Source organism: Camelus dromedarius, chromosome 7 (assembly GCF_036321535.1).
Source record: "Camelus dromedarius isolate mCamDro1 chromosome 7, mCamDro1.pat, whole genome shotgun sequence".
Classification (NCBI taxonomy): domain Eukaryota; kingdom Metazoa; phylum Chordata; class Mammalia; order Artiodactyla; family Camelidae; genus Camelus; species Camelus dromedarius.
In genome coordinates this window covers 60,270,695-60,297,181 of record NC_087442.1, presented here as the reverse complement: position 1 = coordinate 60,297,181, position 26,487 = coordinate 60,270,695, and the positions used below count along the sequence as shown (strand labels likewise).

General features: G+C 37.4%; 1 protein-coding gene and 1 long non-coding RNA gene across 3 annotated transcripts in view; one reads left to right on the top strand and one right to left on the bottom strand.

Moving 5' to 3' along the window:
* The window catches only part of LOC135321698 (uncharacterized), a 68,206-nt gene that overhangs the window by 12,901 nt on the left and 28,818 nt on the right, over positions 1-26,487 (top strand). Inside the window, exons 2-4 of the long non-coding RNA XR_010381692.1 lie at positions 13,239-13,310; positions 17,039-17,361; positions 21,319-21,401. This is a non-coding gene — a long non-coding RNA (uncharacterized LOC135321698). The remainder of the gene's footprint in view (positions 1-13,238; positions 13,311-17,038; positions 17,362-21,318; positions 21,402-26,487) is intronic.
* PON2 (paraoxonase 2) lies at positions 101-25,383 on the bottom strand. Of its 2 annotated transcripts, none has more exons than XM_031454929.2 (9): positions 25,222-25,383; positions 16,613-16,683; positions 10,793-10,848; positions 7,159-7,324; positions 6,492-6,618; positions 4,843-5,043; positions 2,193-2,274; positions 1,340-1,468; positions 101-721 (listed from the first exon to the last, which is right to left on the bottom strand). In XM_031454929.2, the coding sequence occupies exons 1-9, from the start codon at positions 25,293-25,295 to the stop codon at positions 563-565; spliced, it is 1,065 nt and encodes a 354-aa protein (XP_031310789.1). In that variant the 5' UTR covers positions 25,296-25,383; the 3' UTR covers positions 101-562. The 2 variants fall into 2 exon arrangements, with proteins under 2 accessions (XP_031310789.1, XP_064343626.1); XM_064487556.1 differs by lacking the exon at positions 25,222-25,383 and adding an exon at positions 23,486-23,566.

Below are 26,487 nucleotides of genomic sequence, written 5' to 3'. Positions count from 1 at the left end.
ACTGCCATGCCTGCCCATCCCAAGGAAACCCCACGAGGAAGTGGCCACTTTCCCATTCTCCCCCTGAGGCTATGCCTTGAGAATTAAACACAGACAAAGCTTGGATTTTAGTTAGTCTTTAATATAACTCCAACTCTTTAAAAGTAAACAAAGATGTAAGTACAAAACATCAACACCTGTTATCTATCAGTAGTTCTGAGTCACAGTGGTCACACTGGTGGAGCTGAGGTCACTCACATTTTAAGGACATATAATCTACCCTGTTTCAGTGGAATTCATGCTCTGGCAGTTGAAAGACAGACATGAGGCTTATTTTGTGTAAAGTATATTCACTTTATGGAAAGCAGCTTTCTTCTCTCTCCTTTACTTGGCATTAAAAAAAAACCGTTCATTTTCCTTTTATGTTAAAAGCGCTATGTGAACTGAAGGGGGCCTTTCCTTACTGAAATAAAATTAACTATACATGTTATGCATGCTGCTGGTTAAATTCCCTCGGAATTAGCAATTCATAGAAAATTAATTGTTAAGAGAAGTCAGAGCACTTACAGACCAAAAGGACAATTTAGAGTTCACAATACAGGGCTCTGTGATATAAAGTGCCTATGAGCAGCTTCCTATCATACACTGAGGCCACAGAACTTCCTTGGAGCACAGATCCGTTGTTGGCATAAACTGTAGTCACTGTAGGCTTCTCAGATAGAATATTCTGGATGCGGAGAACCTATTCAGGAGATACAAAGGATTAATATAGAACCACCGTCCACCCAAGACACTCAATCGCCAATAATCCCTGTCTTCCACAAAGACACAATGATTCAGAGGACATGCTGTTGAAAATAGCAGTTACCAATTTTTTTAATGTTTAAATTACTTTCTTAAGCCTTCAAAGAAAGTGCTTTCTTAAACCATGTAGTTATTGCATGCCAACACAGGATTGAGTGTTATTACAGTAATTGAGCATTAACAGTAATACTTCCACAGTAATGTGCCTACTTTCTCGCTACTTTTGCATGAGCAAAAGTCATGTGGTGAGCTGACAATAAGCCAGGTATTTAAAAAATTGCCACTATACCACACAGCACATATCTTTATAAAAAGGTCTTTTGACTAGTTTCCACCATAATTTAATACATCGAAAGATTACCTTTCTAAGAGTATTTGAACAAAGTAAAATTCTGCCAATTATTGGCTTAACACAATTACAAAACCAGCCACCACATAAGTATATTGTATTATTGGTTTAAAAGGACTAAACAAACCATCTCTGGGACAGTTTCCTGTATTATTAGTTCAAAAGGACTTGAATAAATAAGGTTGAAAAACTGAAAAATATAAAAACCTCTGATGAGGGAGGGTTGTTCGGGTCATAAACGAAGAGCTTCTGGCCATTAGGATGACAGCCTACCAAGATGTCCCCCGAGGAAGGATCAATAGATAAATTATCCACCAATGTATCCAACTTGAGTACCTTCCAAATGAAAAAATGTCAATATCTAAATGACATGAGAAACTTGATTAAATAATTTAGAGCTAACCTTTCCTGCCACTATGAATATGGGGAAATAATACCCATTTCCTGCTCCTACCCCATTAACACCAAAATTCCTTAAAATAAATTTAATACACTGGTAAAGAGTCACTTTTCATTTTTCCTGAAATTAAGAAAGTTAGGGTGATAATCAATCTCTCTGAAACATGAACTCCTTTTCCCTTAAAAGATGCACAAGGATCAGTTAGCTCAAGGAACTCATTCAAAGCAAAATAGGAAATTGTTAATCAATCTAAAATATGTGTTGTCAAGCAGGAAGAAAATAATAATGGTGTGGAACCCAATTTCTACCTTCATTTATTATTGAAAGAACTGACAACTTGCATAAATCTTCATTTCAGAATTCATCTATCAGTCTTTTCAATTGTGCAGATTCTTATTGGAATTCATAGGGTGCCATCGGTACTTCATGGAGTGGGCTGTAAGTCTGATGCAAATATCCCTTGCAACCCACTGCTGATTACAGAATCAGTCAGTCCTTGTGATTAATAGGAAACAGGAGGTATAGGGAAGTAACAGTGAAAACCCAGAACAGCAACACTGGCAACCATATTCTGTCCTAAGTGAGGTATGGTTATAATATAGTATAACTATGCAATTTCAAGATTAATGTCTACTTTATATATAGAAAAAAATATTTTACCTTCAACTGAGTTAAATTCATATTAGGGTGTTTTTCCAAAACATGAACTTCATGAGCCAGTATATCAGCTACATAAATGTACCTTTGCAGGAAGGACACACTGGTTAGAGCCCCAAGCCAAAACAAAGCTTCATGAACAAAGTATGAAAAATAAGTCTTAATAACTTGCCAAGGAACTAATCAATGATGCACCCTAAAGGAATGCTTGATAAAGGTCAATTTTTATTTAAAAAGTAAATTTTCAAAATCAATTCAGTGTTGCTACAACAATCATAGAACTGTTAAATTATTTTTCAAGAAGTTTGTAAGGAAAAATAATATAGGACATCATTTAAAATATAGTCAGTGATCTCTGCCATGGAAAGGACACTGAAACAAATGTTTGCTTCAGAAAAAAAGCTTTTACATTTCACAATATAATTTGATATTTCAAGGGATCATTTACATGTAGAAATATGTGGTATAGAACAGAATGCATTTTATCAGAATTTTAATACTCATTAATATTTAATAAAATATTAACATATTGAGAAATTTAAGAGTTAGAGATAAATATCTATTCAGAACAATCTGTGTACATCTAAGGAGTGTGAATTAATGGACTACTCTACAGTCATTTTCCTCATTGAATTGACTGTTCCATGGCAACTATTCTATTAAGCAATTATAGTGTGTAAAGCCATGAACTCAGTATTGTGACAGATATAAACATGAAGAAGACACAGCCTTTTCTCCTGAAAAGTTTATAGTGTACTGCAGTGATCAGATGGTTTGTACACTTTAAACAAATAATACAGTATGATTGGTACCATGAGAAATATTTCAGGTCTAGAGACTGAAGAAATATCTAACTCCTGAGAAGACAGAAGGAAGGGGCATCTGCAGTGGACTTGGACGGAGAGACTGGATTTGAGGATAGGAGGACAAAGCACCTTCTAGGTAGAAAAGAAAAAAAAAAAACTTGTAAGCAAAGGCACAGGGCAAGAATGAGAGAAACATGCTTGTAAAATAAGGAGTTTTTGTCTAAAGCATGGTAAGTATGGAAACAGTAGAAGAGGGAGGTTGGAACTAGCCTATTAGAGAAAGTCCAGCAGTTTAGCCTGCCTTGGTTTGATAAGCAATTGGGGTCCACTGAATTTTCAGAATAACAGAGTGGCATAATAACAAATGGTCGGCTCTGTTCAACAGTTACTGAGTCTGTGCCTTGTGCCTGGCCATGCTCAGTGTGAGGAGTCAAAGATGAAGCAGACAGAGGTCTCTCTTTAGGCCTTGAAAGGGCAGTGGAATTTAGAAAGACAAAATTAGCAATGGTGCAAAAAAATTGAAGTGGACTAAAAACAAGTGGGAAGAAAGGTGATACTCCAGCCAGAGACGGTGAGAACCCGGACCAGGCAGGTGTCAGTGGGAAGGAAGAGGGGGTGAGGGTTGGGGACGGAAGCATAGGCAGTACTAATGTGACTCGCTCAACAGCTGGATAGGAATGGTGAAAGAGAAGGAGGTAAAGCTGGATTTCTTATTGTTATTATTTTTAGCTTGGGTGACTGGAAAGTTTTCTCCCCAACTCTCATAATTGCAAGATGAGAGTCGGGGAGAAAAACAGATTTGGTGGGAGAGGTTGAACTGGGTCAGTTGTAGACAATTTAAAATTAAGTGATTCTACATTCATTTTCTGTGATCAACAAGAAAGAAGAAATTGTGTCATGCAAATAAAGACATTTAGTTGTCAAGGAGTGCCAGATTTATTTCATATTATTTTTGTAGTAGTTTAAATTGTTCAGTGTGCTAAGATAATAAAAGGCAACGTTAATAAAGAATTTAATATCCTTTCTATAGGCTATAGTTTGACATATTAAAAATACATAATTTTGGGGGGCAATTTGGCATTATCTATTTAAGTTAACATTTAAAAGGATCACTCTTTGAGTGAGTAGTACTGTTTTGAGGGGTTTGTCCTACAGAAACACTTGTACAAATGTGCAAAGAGGAGGGGCTTATAGCACCACATTTAGCCAGTGCCCAGTGGGCAATGGAACCCAGGTCTATATGACTCCAGAATCTGAAGATTTAACCATTATGCTGTAATCCTCCCTTAGGGGGTTTTTCCTTAAAAATATTTGGATAAGTTTCAATAGTAAATGAGAAATAAAAAATGATTTTTATACAGAAAAAAAAAAACCCCTACATTTCCATCAACAGAGAATTGGTTAGTTTAAGATCATCCTTATAATAGAATAATATGCACCCAATAAAACAAAATATATTTAAAAGGGAAACACCTATCTGATACTTTAATATGTATATGTAAACATAAATCCATTGTATAAAAATTTATGTTTATAAATTAAATTTTACAATGATATACATATCAAATTTAAATATTATATACAAATATATATTTATATATTATATGTAAATATATGGTACATATAATTTTATATTGTATATAAACATATATATTTTAAAATATATCACATATAACATGTATTATATACTATAGTATTATACTAATATCCATAAATATTATGTGTATTATATTGACTAGGCCAAAAATACCAAGTAAGCTATATCTACAGTGATTAAAAAAAAGCAAAGTGAAAAATCTGGGCCAGCACTATGAGAGAAATGAAGATACTTCTATAAGAGGTCATACTTTTTATCAGGTGAAATATTGATTCCATTTGCTGAATCAAATCCTTCTGCTACCACTTTAACTTCATTTGGACTGTAGTAAACAACATTTGTCCAGTGTAAGTTCAAGTATGTTTCCAAATACTTTAAGAAAGGATCAGAGAAATAGTGGTCATTGGTAGCATAGAAATGTGCTGGTCCAACAGCTACGATATCATTCACACTGAAAGAGAAAAATAACATGTGAGAGAAAATAAAAAGCCAGTTGGTCTCCACATTAAAGATGAAGGATCCAGGAGGTTTTACACAGTGTGTGCTTTAAACTTTTCGTAAGAGGTTTCCCGGGAAAAGCTCAGCTAAAATCACATGGCTAGAGTCATATGTAATCTACTATAATATCATTTGCTGGAGAACAATTTTGTATGGTACCAGGTAATTTGAAGACAGGTCACTTAGTAATTATGGTGAGATTATTATAAAAGAAGAACAAACTTGGTGCCAACGGGATATGTTTTTGACAGCAAGAAATGTAGGGTTTAACCACAATATGAAAGGACACAGCTGTCCATACTGTGGAGCTCCGTGGAGCCTCATTGGCTGGTGAGCTAGTTGGGCTGTCAGTAACATTTACCTAGCTTCCACTTTCTCACTTGCTGGATTTTCCAGAGTTCCTTTGCTTAGTTATTAGTGAGACTAATGTTGACTGGTTTCTACCTGATTCACAAAGCCGACCTGCTGAGAATGAACAGGCACTTAATAAACACTTGTGGAGAGATGGATGATGAAATTGCCATAGTACAATGCTTCAGGTGAGAGATTTATATGCTAAAAACAATTACATTTTCAAAACCAGTTAGGCAAGGGTGTTATTAAATTTAAATTCCAGTTACCCTATGCAAAAACTTCTGAAAGCTACTTTCTCCTTTGTTAAATGAAAACCAGAGCTCCAGGGAAGGTGGGCTCCCTCTTTCTGAAAGAGTTCCTGAATGCAGAGACTGCCTGGATGGTACTTAATGCTCCTACTTACTATGAAGTGAATTTTTGGAAGAATGATTGGAAGTTACATGCTTCCTAGATAGAGAAGTAGAAATTTAAAATATTCATCAAGTCCAAACATATAAGAAGCAGCTGAGCTGGGGAGGGGTGCATCATTCTCTTTTAGCCACATTATCAACCAGCTTTATGTTCTTGAAGTGTTAGTGACCCACTTCTGATTCTGTAGAGTCATTAGCCCATAGCTACCCTGTGAAAACACTTGGTGTTAGTCCCATACTAAGCATACAAACTCCATAAAAGGCAGGCTACTCTTCTTTGGCAGGACAGGTATTATTATTATTTGGATGATGGGTCATCTGAAATGGAAGGTGACAGAAGGAAAAATGGTGAGGTGTGTCTTCTACTCTCCAGATGGCCCTGAAGAGCAACTCCCCTGCACCCGGCATTTCAACATTTCTCAAGGGAACCCACAGAGAACACTGACTATTAAAATGAGTGACATTGACTTTCCCTGCTCTATAAGGACACTATACACATATAAGTACATGTACTTGTTTGTGTGTGTGTGTGTGTGTGTGTATGTATTTTAGCCCTCTTATAAAAGATGAGAGACCATCAGAGGGAATATTTGAAAATGCTAGAGATAAATTAGAGAATGAAAAAAGAACTTATTACCTTGGAAGGAGCTCATGTTTGATTGTTTTTAGATGCAAAAGAGAATTTTCTTCCTCTTCAAATTTAAAAATTTCCACTGTATTTTTGAATTCTGGGTGGTTTACAACAAAGAGATAAACTGTGTCATCTAAAGAATTGAAAGAACAGAGTTAATTTACAAGACATAACCATAGGACCTCTCTGGGCAGACAGTGACATTTAAATACCACGGGCAAGGAAAGGTTGAATGTTATAAGCTGTTAGAAGACCTAACAGATCATTCTTCTTCCCCGTCTTTCCCTTCGCTGTCTGGCTGGTGTTATTTCTGATCATTGGTCCCCTGACCTTTAAGAAAGAGTGTTTCCTACTCCATATACAGAATTCATGAATAATCTGTTTATAGTTTAATTCAGAAATATAGCTCTTTTTTCAATGCAATGATAATAGATATGTGAAAAGGTTATAAAAATCTAAACATTCTTTCAGGTGTTAACTGTTAGAAATTTCAAAATGTAATATAACTCACTGCCAGCTGAAGAGGCAAATGATCAACTTATTTGTATGAAGAATACAGAAATAATTAATGAGTTAATTGTTCTCTTACTACAGATATGACCCAAATCTATTTTCCACAGTTATTTGCAAGTCATTATAAGTTTTTTAACATTGGTACCTCATCGGTTCTTACCACTGTCTATGAAAGTGCTGATACCATGTGGATTAAACAAAGCCAAATTAAATCCACGGCTGATTCTTAATTCCAGTGCCCTTGGGTTTTCTTCTTTTAGATCCATCATTAGTATTCCTCCAGGCTTATCTGGTGCAAAACTGTGGAGTCCTGGATATTTTAGACCCTTTTTAAACAGAGGAAAAGTTAAATATGAAAGTTTAAGTATTTTTGTGGACTGAAGTGGCAACTATAAATAAATGATAGAGACTTTGGCTAATGGTGGTGGCATAAAGCTACAAACACAAAGCAGGGAGGAAATGATAGAAAAAATAATTGGGAGCTGGTAGGCTGAAAGAGGAACAATAACTGGTATTTTTTAGTTGAGGCAGAAAACTAGGGGTTAAGTCTCTTCAGAGGGTAACCAGAAGGTTGGTGAACTGGGAGAGGGCAGGCAGAGTCAAGAGTAGAGATAAGCCTCTATCTGACACACATTCATTCTCTCCCCATTGGGATGGGAGATGGACTTTGTCTCATCTGTTCACTGCTAGACCCCAGGACCTCGATCAGTGCTGGCATGTAGTCAGTCTGTCATTTTCCCACTGATCCCTCATGTCCCTTATATCATGTACTAAATCCCTGTTTATATATTGGCCTGTTGGAGGACTCATGCCTATTCCTGTGTCAATTTGCTACTTTTTAATTACTATAGCTTTTTAAAAGATATGGGGTGTGTGTGTGTGTGTGTGTGTGTGTGTGTGTGTGTGTGTGTATGACAGTTCCCCATATCCCACACCACATTGCTTTACCTTTTACAAATACATAGTCTTAAATATTTCTCCTCATTTATTTTTCTGTATAAATTTCAGAAACTAAGTTGCTGTTCTGAATGGAACCTTATTATTATTACTAGTAGTAGTAGTGTATTTTCGATTTGGTATTTCCTAGAACACAGTAAAGTGATTGAGTTTTATATGTTCGTTCATTTTGAGTCCAGCCATTTCACTGAACTCTCCTATTTGTCTAAGAGTCTGTTAGTTGAATCTCTTGGACTGTTTAAAAAGCAGGTAATTGCACTGTTGAAAATAATAGCATTTTTTTTTCTACTTCATATTTCTTTTTCTTACTTTATTGGGTTATTAAGAACTCTAGTAGCTTGCTGATGGTTATAGTGTTTTGGGGCATTTTCTTCCTTTCCTGAACATTAATAGGAAGGCAGCTAATGTGTCACCACTAAGAATGATGTTGCTGTAGGTATCTGGAAGTTTTTTTCTATGTCTAGTTTTCTTGGAGCATTTAATCAGGAATGGCTGTTGAATTTTATTTAATGCTTTTTTTGGCACTCACTGAAATAACCAAGGCCTTTTCTCTCTTAAATCTTTTAAGTCATATTTTATGCAAACTTAAAAGAGTACCAAACAAAATAAAATCTCACTTTATGCACAAATCATACATAGTAGAAATTTTCTCCAATTAAAAAAAAATCTATCAAAATTACATAATTTCAAGACCCAGCAAGCAGAATAAATTGGAATTATGCTATTGTTACATGGTAGTGCCAATTCAGTGGTTAATAATCTCTGTTCTTTATCAATATCCCATAAACAATTGGGCTTCAATGTTTCATTCAGGGATGGTAGTAACTCTTCACAGTTATTTCAATACTCCCTATCATTTAAATCTGTTTTTTTTCTTTTAAAAAACTTTATTTCCACTTGTAGTAAAATACACATAATGTAAAGCTTACCATTTTCACTATTTTAAAGTGTACAGTTCAGTAGTGTTAAGTATAATCACACTGTCGTTTAAATTTTTTCTATTCTATTCTGTGTCATTCAGTTCCTCATTAAGTGTGACGTTAGTTTTGAGGTGACCCTCAAGTCTTTACTTATGGAGTAGGATAGGTTAATGGGCTAAAATGCGTGGAAAAAGATCAAACAACTGCCATGATGTAGGAGTTGTTCATTTAGAAAGGAGCTCATTCTGGCAGACATTAGAGTCAATGCTGAGTAAATTTAAAAACATCAGTAAAATAGAATTGTTTCTAAATTTGGAAAAAGATAAGAAAAGCCATGTAACCAAGGAAGGATAAGAGAAGAACAAGCAGAAGAAACTCTGTTGACATGGCTACAAGATCATTGAGACTGTGTTAAGTCCCTCAGCTAAAATGGCTATATATCTGTGTGCTTGGAGACCTCACCCCAGCTAATTGATTTATTTCTGGGGGTAAAATCTTGAAATAGGTGAGTTTTGGATTACACAAATCTCTGAGAATAGCTTCTTTGCAAAAAAAAAAAAAAAATCAACTGCATTCTACTTTACTCTGGATTTTTGCATCCTTAGTTATGAATAATGTTGACTAGGAGTCCCAGTGTTTTTTCCTAAGACTATAAGACATATGAGCAAGCATGTGCTTCTGAACAAACACACAGTCCTACTAGAAATACTGTTTTACTCATGGTGTGTAGATAACTAAATAAAACTTTTCTTTTAAAACTTTAATATAAATGCTGGCGTTTCGGCCAAAGCCCACAGTATTTCTCTTCTCCCTCTGTGGTAGCAACCAGCTGCTCACAGTCTTTCGTATAAAAACCATCAGGAACCTGAAGAGTGTTCTAACCCTCATTCTCATCTAAGCTGAGTTCTCTCACCTTTCTCATAAGTCTGACAACTATTTTATTAGTGTTGCGACTCCCTTCTAAAGCATCTCCAAGTTTTTAACATCTTTCCTGAGTCTCTGAGCTTAAAAATAACAGCTGCTGAGAGGGAAAAGAATAATTACAGGCCACCTTCAATGTTGGATACTTCTTCCTCCAGGAAACCAGAACTGATGATGATGCCAAGGACCCTCACCTCGGCCCACACTTAGGGAAGAGGTGGCAGAAGCTGCTCATCAACTCACACATACAGTCTTCTAATTAGAATGCGTACTGGTGTAGGCTAGCATCACACAGGCCTATCAGTTGTAAAGTCTTTTCTACTGTTTGCTTAGAATGGTTATTGTTTTTCAGCTTATAAAAATAAGGCCAAAGTCATAAATAAATAATCTCAGTCAGTGACTTTCCACTTATGATAGGCTATTCAGGGATAAAAAGAAAGACATTTCTCTCATTAACAGAGGTAAAACACTCAGGATTATATATTCCCTCCTTAAAAAAACAATGCCTGCTTGTTCTCATAAGCAAAGAAAGCTTTCTGTTTAATCTTTAAATTTGGGCTTTAAATTATAGGGAGAAAAAAAAACCTAGCGAAAGAAAATGAATGAAAAATACTGTGCCAGCCTTGATCTGGGAAAGTTGGTATATTGTTTCAAAATAAACAATAATGACAAGAACACTAGCTTCAAATTGAATATCTAATAGGAAGCAAGATAGATGTTGTATTTAAAACAGCATGATGTAGTATCAAATATCCACAATAATGCCCCAAATATCCTTTTTAATAATGAACTTTTAAAACATAGGTTGCATTGGAATATTTTAATGCAAGGCTTGAGGAAGATTTCCAAGATCCTGTTTGACCTGTCTTTTTTTTTTTTTTTTTCCCAGAACATGTTTTTGAAAGTGAGGGACTTTAAAAACAAGTCACTACTCTGCAGGCCTCATCAAACTTCCTTGTACCTCCTCCACTGAGACTAGGGAAGGAAAATACTTACCACACTAAAGAAAGCCAGACCATTGGGAAGTATGTCAATATCTTCAGAGCCAGCTTCTGTTAAGTTCGAGAAATAGATAAATGTCATGTTCAAATTCTGTGATTTGCTGGGTAGAGCTTTGTTTACTTTATCAGTGTCTGTATCTTTTGGAATGCTTTGGATTTTTTTTTCAAGGAACCACTCTCTTTAATAAACGTCAGTCTAAATCCCTTCCTGCAGTGAACTTCTGACTTTAAATGTTAGATATTTTATGTTTACTCAAATCAAAGTCAAGTAATCACCACATTTCCAGCTGTAACACAGGAAAAGTTGACATCTGTACACTCTTATGATAAATATCCAGATGTCTGTACAAAAGTAATTGACATCAGGGGAATATTACTTTCAGAATGAAGGGCTTATAGTCACTTAACCATGCAAATATCTTTGTCCCTTTCTCGGCTCATTCAATTTGAAACAAACGCAGACATTTCTCTCATTAACAGAGGTAAAACACCTGGGATTATATATTTCCTCCTTAAAAAAATAATGCCTGTTTGTTCTCATAAGCAAAGAAAGTTTTCTGTTTAATCTTTAAATTTAGGCTTTAAATTACAGGGGAAAAAAACCTAGCAAAAGAAAATGAATGAAAAATACTGTGCACCTAAGCCAGCTGAAGCTTCAAACATGGTCTCTGAGACAGGCTACAATTACTATTGATTGTTTATTGATTGTCTGCAGTACACTCAACACAACACAGCAAATAATTAGACATAAGATCTTCCCAGTGGTCTCACTGTGTAAATTCCACAGACAGATAATAGACCCAACATAAGAAAAGAGGAATAAAAATGGCTTAGATTAAGCCAAATCATGACGCATTCTTTGAGTCCACAAAATCCAATCTTCCCCTTTAAGCCCTCTCCAAAGGATTTCTCCAAGATTATTTCTAGGTTGTCAAAAACAAATAGCACCTATCCAGCTATTTAGGTTTTGATTCACAAGTTTGTATTTGGCTGGTTGCCTCCAGTGTAACCAGCTCTGTCATAATGGAGAAAAGCAAAAGCAAAAAAATCCAAGAAGTTCACTTTGTAATGCCATCTGCCTGTTCCTCAACAAGAAGAGATACACAATCTTAAGCATAGTATGGTGGAGGAGCTCTTAACCTGGGGTCTGTGGATCCCCAAGGAGCCACAAGTGGGTTTCAAAGAGCCTATGAACCCTCTGAAATTCTATGCAATGCAAAATATCTTCTCTATGTACAGATAAGAAATTTTCTGTGAGAAGGGTTTTTGGCTTTCAGCGGATTCAAAAATGGATCTGTGATACCCTAAAAGAGTTAAGAACCACTAGACTTTAGTCCCATGGTGGTTCTCAACTGGTAAAGAGCAAGGTCAAGGAACCCTGTACCACATATATATATACACAAACACAACACACAAACACACATATACATGTGCACACAGAATTCTAGTCCAAGTTTTGCTTTCTGGATCCATTTAGTAGGAGCTCAATTAATTAAAATTTATTGTTTCTGAAAAATTATTTTAGACAATTTAATTTCATTGTGTACGTACTTACATAGAAAAAGAAAAAGATACATAGAATAAAACAGTTTCTTTGGGTGGTAGGATTATGACTGATTTTCATTTTCTTCTTAATACTTTACTTTGTTTTAAAATTTTCTACAAATAATGTTGTTTTAATAATCAAGAAAAGAATGATATTTTTAAAAGATATTTTCATTGCAATTACATTATAACTTCTTTCTGTTTAATCCCATTGCCTAATTCTAATGGAAAAAAAGTCATATCTATAGCTTTCTTTAGAATATTTTTCAGATCTACTCCCCCACCTTCATTTCTATAGCATTACTACAATAGGCTTTTATCATCTCATAAGACCTCTTTGGTGTGATTACTACAAGAGTAGTCAAAGCTGGAGAAATTTTTTTCTCCTCTAATTCAATAATAGAAATAGTAGTAGTATTAGTGATAACAATAATAGTTACTAGCATATATTAAGTGTTTACCAAGTACCAGGCTCCTTGTAAGTACTTTATATATGTTAATTCATATAATTTTCATAACCCTGAGAAGCAATATTATTATCTTTTATTTTAGAGTAGAGAATATGGAGCCTTTAAAAGATTAGGTAAATTGTTCAAGGTCACAGACTGGGAAGCTGGGACTCAAGTCTTTTGTTCTGACTTAAAAGCACACAGAAAAAATACAACCTAACATTTAATGAATTTTCTTTGTCAGAACTATCCCCTGGTTCCTCTCGGAAGACACTTTTCTTTGTAAATCCATCTGTGGTCAATTCCGTATGTTGGTTTTCCCCCTAGAACTTTTGCTTCCATACCTCTCACCAAGATCTTTTCTTTAAAATCTCTTTCAAACTGTCTTTCTCGAGAAAGTCTTCTAGCTCAGCACAATTTGATTCTGATCTCTTCTTATTCCTTCAGCAATTATCTGTGTCAGAGATGGCCAACGGCTCTCCAGGATCCGGACGCCCCCTCCTTCCCTTTCAACTGCAGGTACGTGGCAGTATTTCCTACCCTTTCTTGCTGAGAGATGTGGCCATTTGTCTGAGTTCAGGTTAATGGGATGTGAGAGTACAAGATGGATGCAATCACTGAGTAAAATAAAGGGGAAATCATATCCATGTAGATTTTCTTTCTACCCCTTCCTGCTGGGAAATGGCAACAACTGGAGTTTTAGTCTTGGACCAAGATGGAAGCAGTATGTTGATGATAGCTGTGTTGCTTCATCAGCCTTTGCTCCAGAATGACCACGTGAAGCACAGCCACCTAATCACCCTGGGCCATTTGCTTGTCTTTGGACTGTCACATAAAAGAAAATACTTTTCTCTCTCCTCTAAGTTCCTTACTGTGACTTTATGACAGAAGATCAGTCCTTGCCATACCCAACAGACTATCCAAAATGCACCTGTCATTCTCCACTTTTTTGGTTCTTTAATCAGGTATGTGTGTTAATCACTCTGGGAGAAGACACTATATTGAAATTTTTTTTCAAAAGTTATTTAACATTTCTGAGCCTTGGGTCGTTATCTGCTATTTAAAAAAAGAAAGAAAAAAATATGTCTATATCTCACATAGTGGGTTTTCTGTTTTCCTTCTCATAGGTAGATTATAAAGGACTTGATGACAAGGGCTACAAACTGTAATGCTTTTTAAAAACTCTCTCAAGCAGCAGTTATTATAAATATCTTGATTGCCACAAATATAAAACCATATATTAACTAAAGAGAAAATAATCCATTCAAAATTTTGTTTTAGTCCAGGACTCTGAATACCAGCATTTTCAGACATTAAGCAAATGTTTTACACTTTTAAGCCTCAAGTAGAGTTAACAAGCTCTTTAGTTATCATTTTTATTATTGAGATGTTGATATTATAGCAAATCTTGGTTCCTGTCTGTAAGATACAGTGGGCAAGAGTACAAAAAATGGAATAAATAGAGCTTACTTTCTGACCCCCAGAAGGCACACATCCTGAATGATATATAGTAGATGATTATTTATTAAGACAGAAAGATATGAGATGATATATATAAAGCACCTAAGAAATGCATAGAGTTCATTTCCTGGTGAATGTAGCCTTGGGGGGTGTGTGTGTGTGTGTGTGTGTGCACATTGATGGGGATGGAGAGGAAAGGGGATGTAGTCTTACCTCTTGGAGGGATTAGTTGGCCTCAAGTGCATGGGTGTTACTGTTTCTAAAGTTGAAACTGAAAAACAGAACCCTCCTACTCTTGCTGCCTACCATGAGAAGTTGCTTTTGCCTATATGGGAAAAGCGTATGCCCCATACACTGATATTCCTTTGTAGTCAAAGACCACTGAATAAGCAACTGCTGTTAAAAACATAAAACCACAAGCTATTATTAGCCATTATGCATCACTGATATAGCATTCAACAAATGTTCATATAGTGTATGCTAACCACAGAGCAAAAGCAAAGAAGAAAGAAAAAAAAAAAGCACAATTCTAATTAGATCTAAAAATGTATCCCAAATGGGCTTCTAATCACTCATCGTCTTCGCTCTGTTGCCTTTTGAAGTGCCTCAGAGGCATTAAACACTTCACAAGAGAGGCCATAGGTGACATATTTCCTCATTCTTCCCAATTCTAGACAGCAGCTCACACACATCACAACATAAAGGTCACAAACACAGACAGATGCCTGTTCAGAATACAAAAGTTGTTGGACTTGTTTTTCTCCGAGGAGCCCTCTATCCCAGTGAGTTGTAACAGCAATACGGTTGGCAGTTTGTCCTGTAATGTGTCTGGCAGTGCCCTATTGTCTACTCTGAGATTTGAATTCACATAAGGTGGGCTTCACAGGACCAAGGACTGTTTAATAATTTCACAATTAACTCAGTAGCAAAAGTAGCCTTTGAGATCACCGACTCAGCCTCCCAATTTCTACCACGTCCCTCACAGATGCCATCTGGCTTGTGCTTGAGTGACTGGTTCCTAGGGGGCTCTTTGTGTTTGCAGCCAGAAGGCAGGAGGTAGTTGCTGAGTTTCTTGGAACTCCAGACAACCTGAACTCTAGAACTGTCTGCATTAGCTAGCATGGATAATCTGGTCAATCTGGACAGTTTGGTACTTGACACCGAGTTTGTATCTTCCTGCTAAGTGTCTGGGCAACTGAAACTAAGTGAGGACACCCCAGGAGAGAGAAGTCAGGGAGTCTGGTGAAGGGGGACAGGACTGGGAGAAAGCACAAAAGCAGCAATGGAAAGAGAAGACGAGAACACAGAGGAGACAGATGTATGGAGAGAGAGAGGTGAGTAACAGAACCAGAAAGACGCTCTGATGTAAAAAAGGCTGCTCTGAAAACTGATAGGTTCCAGGAAAATGAAGTCTTCTTGTGGGTGATCCAGAAAAGGCCCACTTTGTTTTTGCTAAAAGAGCACTGTGAACTGGAGTGAGTGTGGTTTTAAATATAAGCTGTTGAGTTTATTAGTGTTGACAACTAAAGGGCAACTTAGCAGTGACTATCAAAACTTTAAACATATGTGCTAACTAAACAACAATCCCACTGTTAAAGATTTATCCTTCAGATAAATAAATGCAGAGCTCTATGTACGATGACGTTCACTGATTTGCTTGGAGTTGCAAAAACTGCAACCACTCAAATGTGCATTAAGAAGGAACTGGTTAAATAATCATGGTACGTGCGAATATTTAAAAGAATGAAGTAGATCTACATGTGCTGGTGTGGAAAGTGGTTTGCACTGCATTCAGAATAAAGCAGGTTGCAGAATATAATCTTATACTAAGATGCGATTTGTGAAAAATGTAGATAGAAATGTATGTGCATATATTTGTTTGCATTTGCACTGGAAATATCAGAAAGGATGGAAAAAAAGAAACTCTATCTCTAGAGTTATTTTTGTCGGGGGTGGAGATTTTGTTGGGAGATTTTAATTTTCCATTTTATAACTTCTCTTCCTTCTGACTTACCTTCACCAGCTGATTGCTGGGGTAATGGAACACAGAATTCACTGGCCACACATGACAAAGAATACAGACTTGACAAAAATAGTTCAGCAAAGTCACTAAACAAACAACAAATCTAACAATAAACATAGGATTGTACAAATAATTAATAAATCACAGTGAGAGTAAGAAAGAAGAAGAAATACAGGGTGCATGAAATCAAAAGAGACTGACTGAAAATGTTTTTTGCTGATCTAATGTGATTTTTTCCCTCCAATAAACTGTAATTGTGTGCCAAAGTAGCGTTAAGGGGTTTTTCAGCATTGGCCAAACAACCAAAGGTGTATAATGAGCATTTTCTCAGACTTACCAATTCCTTTAATCAGGTGGCAGTTTGGAAGATCTACGGATTCTACTTCTCTGGAGGCTTTAAGTCGATTCCTGTTTAAAAAAAAAATCTATCTGTTTATGTATTCCCTGCTTTGTAGCAGAAAGGGTTTAAAGAGGCTTACAGCAATACATAAAACACAGCATAAATCTAAAGCAGATAAAAGAGAGAAGATGGAAAAGCAAGGATAGGAACATAAAATAGCACCAGAAAGTTAAAATAAAAATGCATATCACAAAGTTTTATATGTGAACACGGGTCCTAACAGGAAGCCAATAACTCAGAAAATACAACGTGGAATGCAAGTTCCTAGGCAAATGTACACATGGCACCAGGTCCCATTTCACAGCTCTTGTGTTGTGGGAAGAGTTTCAGATGTAGAACCAGAAGCCCTGTTTTCTTTTTCAGGACCCAGAGGAGCTGAAAAATGCTCAGAGCTTCAGCAGAATGACATGGTGACTGAAAGGAGGCTAAGAGAAAATGGCAAAGTTCAGAACCCAGCTCACAGAAGACACCCCATAAAAAGTTATTAAGAAATCAGTGGAGAAGGTCCCATCCCCATCACTATTTATTGGGGTGAGAAGGCTGGAGAGCAACAACTACTCTAGCAAAACTACTTGCTGTTGCTGTCTCAAAAAAATGAAAGTGAAGAAATAATGAGAAAATGCTGAACTCTAATAAATCATCTTCCCATCTCCTTCCCACCCTGGAGTAGAGGGCCACCAAGCAAGGTGGGCAAACACATCTGGGTTCTGTTGTTCTGAAGGCTTTCCCTCCTCTCATTGTCTCACCTTCTCTTTCTGTTCTCTACATCCATAAATTATGACAGTTGTGCTTGCGGGGTAGTTTACATTTTTCGAAGTGGTTCACACATACCACATATTTAAAAGACCAAAATGACAATTTGCCACTTGGCCCTCTCCTATACATATCCTTGCCAGCTTCTGACTTCTAGATACTGAATATGGGGAGGGCTACTGGTTTCTCTGCAAAACGGAAGAAGCCTAGGCCTAGATTACCCAGAATTACCAACAGGTGGTGGCAACTATATATTTTGGCAATTCGTATGTATATATGAAAGTTTCTAATTAAAGTGTTAGTCATTATGTATTTGGAATCATATAAATCAAAGTGTTAAATTTCTTAAAACGATAAAGGAATAAAGCAATAAAACAAAAACAAATGAATAAATACATAGATATAAAATATCTATATAGATATCTAGGTTAAAATATCTACATAAATATATAAACATAAATATATAAACTATATAGCTATAACAGAAAATTAAAAATTAAAATTAAAAACAAAGCAATAAAAAATACAATAAATCTTACATCTATGAGTCCTCAGGGTGATTTAAAGGGAAAAACAAGTATAATTAGCCTAACATAAGTCGGATCAGTAATACTAGAGATGAGGATGCTGCTGCTGATACTCATGGGTGGTGAAAGGAAACCAGTAATAAGAAGAGCTAAAACTGTTGAGCCTGCACTGTACTATGTGATTTACCTGAATGAATTCATCTAATTATTAGAACAACTCTAAGAAGTGGGTATCGTTCTCCCTATTTGAGAGATGAGGAAAACGACTCTCCTGAAGTCCAGCACCCGGCTAGCAAGTCCCACTCTGGCATTTACTGACATTGTATGATTTTAGAAACAGATGTAAATTTAAGTCAGTAGGTCACAGCTACGTTTCATCAACTTTCTGTATCATGTGTTGGTTTGGGTGTCAGTTCTATTCAGCTTACTATGATGCCCATTTGGCAAAACAAAGTAGGCGTAATGAGGACTACCATCTATCTTTTTCAAAGGTAAACTGTATGGATGAAATAAAGTTCAGGTGTGTTTGAACACTTTGATATGGAGTGTTTTTCAGAGTCAACTTAGGTTTGCATCAATGACTGATGATTACACTTTGTTAATAGAGCAATCTTCATCAGCTAGTTTAGTTGCACAGTATCATCTCTAGATATGCAGACTGCCTACTATTAAAACTGAAGAGGAACACAAGGACTGTGCATAACTTTCAGTTAATCAAATCATTTTTTCTTGTCTTTCCTTTATGATAAAAGAAAGAGAGGATTTTGCTTCCGTCCTTTATGGCCCATCAAGACTTTCAGAGTCTTTTGTTAGAAAGCTACTAGGCTTTTTGCCTGGCAGAGCTATCAGTTCTCCACTCATTAGCAGACTTCTGTGTTCCAGAGTGGCAGACCCTATTAGCTAACAAACCTCAAGCCATTCTCACCCCTTTCATTCTTACTCCTTTCCACTGCAGAGATGGGCAAGCCAAATATTTGCTTCCAGCCTCCTCTGTATTTAAGGGGTAATCATATGACCCAGCCTTTTGGGAAAGATAAATTTATTCCTGATAGAAAAGGCAGACACAAGAAGAGAGCTAACTGGCATCACTCCTCCCTTCTTCATGATTTTTTTAAATTGAAGTATAGCTGGTTTACAATGTTGTGTTAATTTCTGGTGAATAGCATATTGATTCAGTTATACAAATATATATTCTTCATCATTTTAGGTTATTACAAGATTGAATATAGTTCCCTGTGCTAAACAGTAGGACCTTGTTGTTCACCTATTTTATATATAGTAGTTAGTATCTGCAAATCCTAAACTCCTAATTTATCCCTTCCCACAACACGTTTCCCCTCTAGTAGCCATAAATTTTTCTGTCTGTGAGTCTGTCTCTGTTTTGTAAATAAGTTCATTTCTGCCATTTTTTTAGATTCCACATATAAATGATATCATATGGTATGTCTTTCTCTGTCTGACTTCACTTAGTGTGATAATCTCTAGGTCCATCCATGTTGCTGCTAAGGGCATTATTTTACTCTTTTATATGGCTGAGTAATATTATATATGTATATAAAACATATATAATATATATATATATCTCACACCTTATTTATCCAATCCATCTGTTGATGGACATTTAGGTTGCTTTCATGTCTTGGCTATTATAAATAGTGCTGGTATGAACATTGGGGTGCACGTATCCTTTTCAGTTGGAGTTTTCCCCAGATACATGCCCAGAAATGGGCCTGCTGGATCAAATGGTAAGTCTATTTTTAGTTTTTAAAGGAATCTCCATACTGTTTTCCATAGTGGCTGCACCATATTACATTCCCACCAACAGTGTAGGAGGGTTCCCTTTTCTCCACACCCTCTCCAGCATTTATCATTTGGAGACTTTGTAATGATGGCTATTCTGACTGTATGAGATGATCCCTCATTGTACTTTTGATTTGTGTTTCTCTGATAATTAGGGATATTGAGTATCTTTTCATGTGCTTCTCAGCCATCTTTATGTCTTCATTGGAGAAACGCCTGTTTACATATCCTCATTTTTTGATTGGGTGTTTGTTTTCCCTTCTTTATGATTTGACCATACATGTACTTAGGACTACAGTAACCATTCAGCATCCTTAACGCAACAAGTATGAGGACATAAAGCCAAGACTGGAAGATAAGGAACAATATATCAGAACTTAGTTCCTTGATATGATCACTGACTCAGTGGAAAAGCTCTAGAGCGACTCACCTGCAGATTGTGTATCACGTGAAAAAAGCAAGCTCCTATAAGTATAAGCTACCGTTAACTTGATGTATGTTACTTGCAGCTGAAAGCACTCCTAATTGATAACAGATTTTTAGAAGTTTGGAGAATATACAAGAAAAAGTTATACAAACAAACTCTTTGTAGTAGCAGATCAATAAGCCTAAATACATTCATGCCAGAAACAGACAAATAAAGAAATGGTAAAAGCACAAATAAATGATATTTTTGCTGCAGCCTATTTGCTCCCTAAGACTAAGTCCACAGTATACTTATGAACATACTAGATCAGAGATGGCATGGCTGTTGCCACTCTGCTGTCACACAGACATTGCTAATCAATTACAGCACTCTCTTCCTTTAACCCAGGGCCAGCTCAGACACAATGTTCCAGGCCACCAATATCAGTCTATTAAAATGGACCCTCAGAACGAAAGCTATTTGCCTTCTCTGTTCTAGATTCCTTTTGCTTTTCTCACTTTCCTTTTCTTTTTCATTGGACTTTGGTTATTTTCCTTTTAGTTACAAGTATATCATATGATAGATATAATACAGGAAAAAATGTACACTGTCTTCCTTCAATTCAAAAAGCCAGAAATCATTCCTCCAATGACCCCCACCAGAAATATGTACGTCAAGGCTCTTAGTCTGGGGTCCAGTAAACTTCATGGAATCCATGGGTAAAATTCAGGGATCTATGAACTCAGATGGGGAAATAAATACATCTTTACTTAAGTGTCTAACTGAAACTGACTATTTCTTTTGATGATAAGTGTAGGCAACAAACCACAGAGCTTTCTACTGGCAGCACTTGTGACTGTCACTAACAGAAATCACAGATATCGTTTCACTACATTTTAGTTGTTGTAGATATCTCAAAATACCATTTATACTCATCCTTGCTTCACAGTTTCTACTGTGAGGTATTCAACTACTGCTAGATCTATTTAAGGCTTTAATAAAGAAGGTCGTGTTATTATTTCCTATATTAGATTTTTAAAAATAGTTTGGCAAAAGAATTTAAGTATTAAAATTAGTATTAACTTGAATAGTATTTAAGTTTGGTTTGTAATCCTATTTATTTTATTTTATGCATTTAAAAACATGATGCTGAGAAGGAGTCAAAGCTTCACCAGACTGCCAAAGGAATCTATAGCACAAAAGTCCAAGAACCTCTGCTCCAACATCATTGTCATCACAGGTAAGTTTTATTGAGCACACTGTTCTAGCACTTTACAGGAATGAATTCATTTAGTTTTTACAGCCCTGCTATGGAGCATATAGTATTATTATCCCCATTCTATAGATTAGGACGCTGTGGCACAAAAAGGTGAAATAAAAAGTCAAGGTCTCAGGTAAATAATGGAGCAATTCAGGCTATCTGGCCACAAAGCATGAACCCTTAACCAACACTCATTACCATGAAATGAGTAATTTCTATTACTTTCATTCTGGAAAAGGCATTACCCATCCAGAGCGGAATGAGACAGGGGTGGTTAGTTATTATTGCCTTACTGTGTGGTAACAGTAAGGACGCACCAGTTTGGAGTGCAAACATGCCTTGAGCAAACTGGGAACACAGTGTTACTGTCAGGTTTGTTCAATATCTCACTGCCTTTGAATTTACATACCACTGATGGGGCTTTATCTTTCCCATACAGACTTGTAAAACCCCTTGGAATTCACTCCTTGGGCCCCTGTAATGCTCTTAGTTAGCTAAGAATTTGTGCCTAGGCTTGTAAAGCTGAGGAAGATTTGCTCCAATGGCAGAGAAGCGAGGAGGCTGTGGGGAAGCTGGAGCAAACTGCATGGGGAGTCAGAAGAACAGGCTTAGAGGACAGGCTCAGTACTACCTATTGAACTAGTTAACCGCTCCAAGTCTCAGTTTACTATGTATAATATAGGCAGGAAGACATATATGAAGACTGAATGAAGGCAGAAACATAAAAGGGCTTTCATTCCAAATGTCAGCAAATGTACGTTTTAGTTTAATATAAAGATATATATATAAATATATATATAAATATATGTAACACTTTGAACATGAAGACTAACACACAGTAGTCACACAATAAATGAGGAGGATGGTGGTTGAAAAAAGAGGCTGCCCCTTCAGAGATGCTCAAAAGCAGACTGTCTAGGTTCTTGATGGAGCAGTCATAAAAGGTGTTAGGCAATAAGCAGAAAGCTCAGAGGCTTGTTTTTGGGGTTCCTGCCCAGACACAGGTCTCTGAAGTACTTAAGCCTCATGATTCATTCAAGGGTGTGTGCTTTGTAACTGGGAGCACTGGCCTGGGGATATTTGTATATTTCTATTTTCCCCTTTATTGTTTAACTAGGGAGGAGTGGGAAAGCTGGATGTGATTCTCCTCCGGGAACCTTAGCCAGTTGCAGTTCAGAAGGAAAGAGACAACTTTGATTCCATTTATCCATCCAGGACGTGCTTATACTAAAAAATTATTCATCGTTCACCTGAAATCTAAGTTGCAGTTTAAGTGGGCACCCTGGGGGAGAGAAGTATCTTCAGTGCCAAAATGCCATCTCTAAAAATAGAATAATGAAATAGCAGGCACCAGATGAGAGCAAAAAACAAACTAAAAACCTGTTTTTGAAGAGCCTTTCCTTAAGTAGAGGTGAGAACATGCTGCTTTTCAAAATATTCTATGGGTCTGAAAGGAGAAATGCTATGCATTTGAGCACTCCACCAAACTCCGTAGACAGCAGGCACTTGATATTCTGCAATCATAGGGTTGCCAGATAAAATGCAAGACGCCCCATTAAATTTGAATTTCAGATAACTAATAAATGATATTTTAGTATAATTATGTCCCAAATATTGCACAGGATATGCTTATAATAAAAATGATTTGTTGTTTATATGAAATTCAAATTTAACTGGGTTATCCTACAATTTTTGTGCTAATCTACCCACCCATCATTCATTCCAACATTCTCACATTAGCCAATATAGGATTTCAACTGCCCGATGAGGTTACCACCCTATGAAGTCACTGCTCAGTAAAGCTTATTATAGTCAAGACATTATAAAGAAAAGATGCATTAAATTATAAGTTACCTATCAGATGCGTTCTGTGTAAATAAACTTTATTTACTTTTTCTTAGGTTTGCAACTACATTTATCATTTAAAGGGACTTAAATTTAAAACCTTAAGATTAGTAAGAAGAAAAAGTTGATGGTTAATAGAGAAAACTTCAACTTATGGAAACACTGTGGTCTGAACTTTAGGGACAACTTAATAAGCTTGAGAACTTCAGTGGTCTTACCTTTGAAACTGAGAGCTGGACAAATCATACAGTATCATCCAACTCAGGCATGTTCCACAGAGAAGGATGGAAAATATATACATGAAAATTAAGTTCAACATTACGTTTCTTACCGGTAAATGTTCCTCCTCCAACTCTAACCCTTCCTGCCACACAGACACTGTTCCTCCTCTTGGCATCCCTTTGTCAGCCGATGAAGCTACTGCTAAGATAACAGAGCTAGAAATGCTAGTGTCACTTTTGACTTACCCTCATCTCTAGGGATCCAGAGTTTGGGCCCCAGTTCATCTCTCCCAACCACTGCAATACTTTAGTTTCCCCAGGTCTATTTGCTGTCTATCCTGGTACTTGTCAACTCTAACTGCATATTACAATTATCAGGAGAATTTTTAAAAATAAAAATTACTCATGCCTGGGCCCCACCCAGACCAACGGAATCAGAATTACTAGGGGGTACAGCCCAGACGGCAGCCCTCCAGGATACCTTAAGGTATAGCCAGGACTGAGAACCACTGCTCTACCCTAATCTAGCCTCCCAGGTCATCTCCACACAGCCCAACTGACTTAGATGGTTTCAACAGATTACTGTTTAAAAATTAAAACACACACGACAAACATCAGTGGTTCCCCTTTGCCTACCAAAGCAGGCCCCAATTTTTCAACTTAACCTTTAACCATCTCAAAACCTATCCTTCCCCCATCCCTACTGTTCTCATCCCCTAACTTTGTGCTCCCCCGAATCCAACTATCGCTAGGAGCCAGACCTCCCCGTCCTCATTCTCTTTTTTCACCAATGCACTATCTATCTGGGATGGTCTCCTTCACCCCACACGTGTTTCACGCATCCTTCAAGGCCAATGTCAATGTCTCTTCCTCCTAAACTCCACCTTCCGTAGTTGTAATTTTTCCTCCTTAAGCCTACAGGGGTTCGTTTGTACCTCTCCTGATCATCCTGATTTGTTGGATTTCACTCCTTCCTTGCAATAGAGTAAACTTCTTAAGGGTTAGACTGGTGCCTTACTCTTATTACAGGAGGCTAAGAGAGCACATTTCTGGAATTCTTTTGCGTAAGGCTTACAAAATTTGAGTTGATATAGACTATGCCGTCTGCCTACCCGCGTTTTTTCATTATAACTAAAATGTGATATGGAGTAGGCTTGTCCTGTTTGGTATTCTGGCTTCAGGGTTCCCGGGCAGAGAGAGAAATAAAGAAGTGATGTAAAAACAGTAGCTGAACATCTCAAGTATCTTTGATCTACCGCGCCAAGATTGGGGAGCAGCGGAAGTTTCTCAAACTCTGCAGGGGGAGAGATGGAGAACAACTTTATTAAAGACAGAGGCAGGTTTGGGCAACAAAGAGCAGCAGCACTAATGACCTGAAATAAATCTTTATAATTAGTTTCAGTGCATGAGTAATAGTTTTGTTTTTAAGTTAAAGTACTAGGTTTGCCCTTGATTAAATTACCAAGCACTCTCGCCTGTCAAAATAGGTAGAAAAGAACTCTGAGCACTAAAGGTTTATAAACTTTCTAGTAAGTCTCGCGATTCAGTCCAAACTGTGCGGGGTTTGCTGGAAGCTGGGGGTGGGGGTGGAGGCGCTCCGTCGGCCGGGCAGAGCAATGCCGGATTCCTGCCCAGCTGCGGCCCGGGGCGCGAGAGTCCCCGCTGGGCCGGAGCCCTCGCCCGCAGCCCCCGGCCGCCCGGATCCTGGGGACCCGAGAGGGCCCCCTACCTACCTGAGCGCCAGGAACCTCTCGCCCAGGAGCGCCACGGCTATCCCCAGCAAGCTCAGAGCCAGCAGTCGCCCCATCGCGCGGGAGCCCCGCCGCCTCTCTCGGCCGGGCCGGGGAGCAGTGTGGGCGGCGCCCGCGGTCCCGCTCGGTCTCGCGGGCAGCGCTCCGCCCCGAGGCCGGCGAGCCGGGCTCCAGCTCCCGGCCGCGGCGGCTCCGCCCTCGGCCCGGGCCTTGGCCTTTGTCACCACAAACCTACCCCTTCTGACACCTTGCCTGGACGGGGAGCTGACCTCTCACGCCACATTACGCTCAGGGTGTGACACTTTGAATTCCTTCACTTCCTTTTGCAAGCAGACAACCCCACAGGCATCTCCAGCAGCCCGCATGCCTTTCTCAGTTCCCTAAACGTCAGAGACATTCCTTACGCCGCCGTAGTCTGGTATGAAATTTCGGGAGGACAGTTTTTAAGTGTTTTTTGTTTTTAAATTACAAGAAAAAATACTGGGTCATGTCTTGTACAAGTCATGTTGGAATCACTGCTTTTTATAACAGGATGTAGATAGGGGGAAGGAAACATCCTGTTTCTAAGTAATGCTTCGTCTAGACTAGAGACCTAAAAGCCTGGACGCTGTTTTTAATTTAAATTCAGTTTATGGGGATAAGAGCAAAAAACAAACAACAAACAAACAAACAAATCTCTTTAAATTTAACAACCATGATATGAATAAAGAGAGAACTGTGAAAGAGAAACTTCCCCATTAAGATTGAGACAATTATAATAAATGAGTATGGCTGAAATAAGCTTCTGATAGTTGCCAGTACTTAATTGCCACTCTACAGTATGCAGGCAGAAATGGTCACAATTGCAGTTTTCAACAAACATCAGTTTATAAACAAACAGTAAATAAAAGTAGATACCAGTTTCTTACCTGCTCTGCACCCAGAAAAGGGGGAGAAAAAAAAAAAAAAAAGACCACTCTGCTTCTTTATGTGTGTCTCTCTGATCTGGTCCTAAGGGATATTAGGTTATATTGCATGGTAGACAGAGAGCAAAATAGTTGTCCTTTGAAAGCCCAGGAGGCTTACCTTCTTCTGTGTCATGGACCCTCTGGCAGTAGTGAACCTACAGATACCTTCTCAGAATAGCATTTATAACTGCATAGAATAAAAGGCATAGGATTGCAAAGGAGACCAATTATATTCAAAATCAATCATCAAAATATTCTTTTAAAAGTTTGTAGTATAGTAATGTAGTAGTTTAATATGTGC

Excerpts from the sequence above, each read along its gene's own strand:
- PON2 (XM_031454929.2), bottom strand. The coding sequence starts at position 25,295 with ATGGGGCGACTGCTGGCTCTGAGCTTGCTGGGGATAGCCGTGGCGCTC. Across the intron at positions 16,684-25,221 it reads GAGAGGTTCCTGGCGCTCAG|GAATCGACTTAAAGCCTCCA; the intron begins GTAGGTAGGGGG and ends TTTTTTAAACAG. Across the intron at positions 10,849-16,612 it reads CCACCTGATTAAAGGAATTG|AAGCTGGCTCTGAAGATATT; the intron begins GTAAGTCTGAGA and ends CGAACTTAACAG.